At 28.4% G+C, this 5,080-nt stretch overlaps 1 protein-coding gene across 1 annotated transcript; it reads left to right on the forward strand.

Moving 5' to 3' along the window:
- The first annotated feature begins 3,262 nt into the window (after positions 1-3,262).
- On the forward strand, positions 3,263-3,775 carry LOC125839490 (uncharacterized). The gene is made up of 2 exons (XM_049518464.1): positions 3,263-3,428; positions 3,633-3,775. The coding sequence occupies exons 1-2, from the start codon at positions 3,263-3,265 to the stop codon at positions 3,773-3,775; spliced, it is 309 nt and encodes a 102-aa protein (XP_049374421.1).
- Positions 3,776-5,080: the final 1,305 nt, after the last annotated feature.

Below are 5,080 nucleotides of genomic sequence, written 5' to 3' on the forward strand. Positions count from 1 at the left end.
AGGAAAACAAATATAGTAGTTATTTTTGAGTTGTGGCAAAACTTCTTTTCAAAAGCTGAAAACATAACTTTCTCCAAAAGCAGTTTTGAAAATTTTGGCCAACCACAAATTTGATCTCTAATATTAACGAGAAAAAAATTTGAATTTATTAATCAAACATGAAATGTTAATCTACAAAATATTATTTTTTTTGAATAAAAGGTAATCCTCATAATAACAAATTATATAAATTTGGCTAATCCCCTATTAATTTTGTTGTTTTAACGTTTTAAATATATTTATTACTAGGAGCCTATGCTTATTCTATATCCTTCGTAAAATGATATAGAATTTTTTACAAAATGTATATAAATATTAGGTTTTACTAAATATTATTTATGAAAAAAATCAAATGTTATATTAATTAATACTCCCTCTGTCCCAATTTATGTAACACTTTTCATTTTTTGAGAGTCAAATAGTTTAAGTTTGACCGAATATTTGCACATAGAATTTTCAAATTTTAAAAAATGAAATTTATATATTTATAAGCTACGTAAAAAATACTACAAGTCAAAATAATTAAAAAAAAATTAAAATATATAAAAAATATATGAAAAATTCACAATTAAAGATAAACTTGTTTGAATCTTGAAATTCAAAAAATGTCATCAAACTTCAACACAATTTCGTATAAGCTTTAGTGATTTTAGTATGGATATTAATCTTTGTAAAATCCAAATCAAACAACCTTTTGAAAGTTAATTTGTGGGTTGGGCTTTTGGGAAAAGGCAAAAGTAAAACTTATAGCTAAAAACTTGGGATGTTGGGTAGGACAAAATTTAAGCTAAAATTATATATAAGCGTGACTGGCAAGAATCAAACTTGGAACCTTGGAGTCATTCTGAACCCCCTTGACCACTAGGCTACGTGTTACAATTTTATTGAGGGATTCATTTTAATATTTATACTCATAAATAACAATTTTAACTTTATATATACGATATAATTTTTTTATCAAAAGGGTTCAGATGAACCCCTCCCGTCCACCTAGGTCCGCCCCTGGTCCAGCATGCTCCTCTTATGAAATGGTACTGAGGATTAATTCAATGAAATTCATTGAACAAAGGCCAAAATTAAATAGAAAGAGAGAATCGAAGCATCTTACTCATACTTTCGAGATAGAATAACGAATATCGATGTGTGACTATGAAAAGACTTTTGTTTAGAGCATTACTCTCACCATCCCTAATTACTTGTTTATTTTGGCAAATTAAGAAATAATTTTTTTTTCTTACCTATTATATCATCAATTAGTTATTTTGAAAATGATCGAATTTTATTGAAAATTTAATTTTTTAATTCATCAACTTTATAATTAATAGAGATAAAATGATAAAATTACTATGTCAATTCAAAAATGGACAAATAATTAGTGACAGAAAGTTATAAACTCTTCTATATATATAATAATAAGTTGATCTTCCATTAATTTTATCACTACAAGATTTATACAAGAGAGACTATACAATATATGGATACGATAAAAGTTGGGCCATTTGGAGGTGTGAGTGGATCGATTTGTGTGAATGAAAATTTAGTTAAGTCAGAGAAATGTGGTTCTCAAAAGTGTAAAAACTATTGTGTAGTTATCTTCGATTATCCATCAGAATTTCTTACTTCGATAACTGGTTCATTTGCACGTGTCGACAAAACGTCAACAATTTGTTTAAGTTCGAAAAAATTTGGCACCATTAAAGGTTCTTATGAACCATTTGGTACCCCAAGAGCCTTGATGGCATTGGAAGTATTGGGTTTTATGTGAAGAACATTCCTTCTTCTATGCTCAAGTTGAAAGATAATTCAGTAATGGTTAAAAAGGAAAAAGAAGAAGATTAATTATATTAATTGGTGTTTGGTTATTATTTATGTATGGTTCATCTACTTTATGTGCCTAAAATTTCGATATCTTTTGTTACTATTTTTCATGGTTTCTTATTTAATTTCTGGAGTACTACGTATTTACTTTATTATCCATATGGTATCAACAAATACAATTCATAATGTTCAAATCTTAACGTAATGTTATATTCCATTTTCTAATTTTTAAAATAAATGAATTGTGTAAATTTAACTGGTGAAAGAAAGAATATTGCTAGGATAAGTCAATTTTTCTCCATCTAAAAAAGAACAAAATAAATTTGTACATTGACAACCAAACTAAGCCCATAAAATATTCCTCCAAAATAGCATTCCATCCTCGATTCCATCGTTAATTTTACTAGTCATTTGTACGTTTAATAAAATGTAATCTCTAGTTAAATTATTGAAACATTATTATATACTTATCTTTTATTTAATGAGTTTCTTAATAACTTTGCAATTTTCAGTAGAATACTATGTGAACAATCAATAAGGTGAATGGAAAGTAACATTTTTAAAGAAAAAAATCACAAATATACAATAAAGTAGTTTCATTTACACCAAATATAGCTAAATTTTTATTTACACAAAAAAACACCCCAAAATTAGTGATACATACAACATTTATATATATATACACGTTGTTGATACAATAAAGTATAATTTGCAAATTGATCTTTTTCAATCTCCAACCAATTACTCAAATCTCCCGAGTTTTTTGATATATTATTTACTCAAAATGATTCACATTATGTAATACATTGATTTAAAAAGTCAAGCTTTGAACATGAAAGAAGATATGAAGAAGAAGGAGGAGGAGGAAAACAATGAAGAAGTAAGGAATTAGAACAAGGAAGAGAGGAAGAAGACCAAAGAAGGCAAGAAGAAAGCACAAATTGCACTTGGCTTGCAATTGAAAAATGACCATTTTTTATAATAACAATAATTGGCCTATTTTGAGAAAGGATTTATGACTGAAAAGTCATTTTGCTTAATTATCTCTTTTCTTAAAAGGTACACCGTATATAACAATTTACTTAATCTGGACTAGAGGAAATATTAATTGAAGGCCAAAGGCCAAATAAAATGATGAAAATTATGATTAAACTACTAGGAAAATGTCGATATTCATTGAACGGGCCAAGTCCAAAATTAAATTGAAAGTGAGAAACGAAGCATCACACTCCTATTTCGAGATAGAAGATCAAAAGAGCAACGCATGACGATGAAAACGCTCTACATACTTGTAATTAATACTACGACTTATAAATTTCTTAATCAAATCTCTTCTATATATAACTCAATCTTCCAATATTATAAATCCACGATTTTTGAAAAAGAGAATAATAATATACAATATATGGATACGATCAAAGTTGGGGCAGTTGGAGGACGTGGTGGATCAATTTGGGAAGAAGAAGGAGATGAATTAGTTGGAATTTTTGTTTCTTATGATGAGGACATAGTTTATTCACTTCAATTCCTGAATTATGTGAATGGCAAATTAGATATGTCAGCTAAATACGGTACTAAACAATGTGAAAAGTACTGTGCAATTATGTTGGATTATCCATAGGAATTTCTTACTTCCATAAGTGGCTCGTTTGAACGTATCAACAAAAAGTGAACAATTTTAAGATCGATAAAATTTTGTACCAATAAAGGTTCTTATGGACCATTTGGTACTCCGTCAACTGATGGCAATAATATTGACTTCAATTTTGAGATAGGAAATTATCAATTTTTTGGTGGATTTCATGGCACAGATAATTGTAATGGCATTGAGAGTATTGGGTTTTATGTTAAGAATATTTCATCTTCTCATGTAATCAAGCTCAAAGATTCTCCAGTTAAGGTTAAAGAGGAAAAATAAGAAGATTAATTATATATTATATAATTATGGTATAGTATAGTTTGTATTGTTTATTTACTCATTTTGTTTTAGTTTTACATAATGTAGTTGGTGTTTGGTTAATATATATGTATGGATCCTCTACTCTATGTGCCTAAAATTTCGATTTATTTTGTTACTATTTTTCATATAAAATGTACTGGATTTGTCATTTGTTGTTTCATTTAGAAAGTAGATATATATCAATAGCTAAATAGTAAAATTCGTCATCAATACTATTTAGAAACGGATTATTAAAAACAATTTAGCATAAATTTAGCTACAAACAATTTAACAACATATTAGTGACGAATTTTATTGTTAATTTTAATCTCCCTTTTTTGCAGGGTGTTGATTGTGTGATAAATTTTTTTTTACTATTATTATTATTATTGTTTATCACTTTTATTTTCCCTTAGAGAATTATCAAGCACTTTTTATAAGAATAATATCGTCCGGAAATTCGAATAGTAGCTAGTGGAGTAGCCATTATGAAATTATTCGATTTCAAAAGAAGAGGATTAGTCGTTTTCATTTAAAGAGTGTGAATAACGCAGAGGTTATGGTACAATGATTTGATTATGATAAATATTCTATTGGGAGCGTCATTCACACGTCTTTGCAATGCGTGATCCACACTTAGTCGCGGTATGAATGACATGACCATAATTTATTGATTCTTCATCCGTCCTTAATTCAGCTTTCCCACCATTGCGAGGTTATTTCACTCTTAATTAGAAGTTTCAATTTCTAGTTCTGGGCATAGACAAGTCTCTTATGAATTCACGTAAATCTAAATTAATCAGACTCCAATACAAATACATATAACGAACCTCTTCAACTTCAATATAAACCTCTTCCCCATCGCCTTGCCACTGATTACACCACCACTACTTCACTTTCAGTCCTTCGCTATAATTGTAAGTTTCTCTCTTGTTTATTTTCTGGTACTATTAATCTCTCTCTTCATTTTCCTTTTATTCACTTCATATTTGACTTCCCCTGTTTTTTGATCTAGTGTTAACCCTTATCCTGTTAGTGTAAATATTAATTTTTTTTCTTCCTTTTTATCTTGTGTAAATTAGAGCTAGATACCACTACTTAGAAACAAAGAGTTCTCACACCGCGAATCAATGAGAAATTCATATTGTATATAACAGCATGAACAACATATCCTGTCAAATTCCACACTTAGTGACAAGAAAGGTAAAGTGTACGCAAATCTTACTACAAATGCATAGTGAACAAAAAATTATCACGTAAACAGATAGTTAGTTCAGTATAAGG

Source organism: Solanum verrucosum, unplaced genomic scaffold (genome assembly GCF_900185275.1).
Source record: "Solanum verrucosum unplaced genomic scaffold, falcon-dt-bn FXZP01000306.1, whole genome shotgun sequence".
In the NCBI taxonomy this organism is placed as follows: domain Eukaryota; kingdom Viridiplantae; phylum Streptophyta; class Magnoliopsida; order Solanales; family Solanaceae; genus Solanum; species Solanum verrucosum.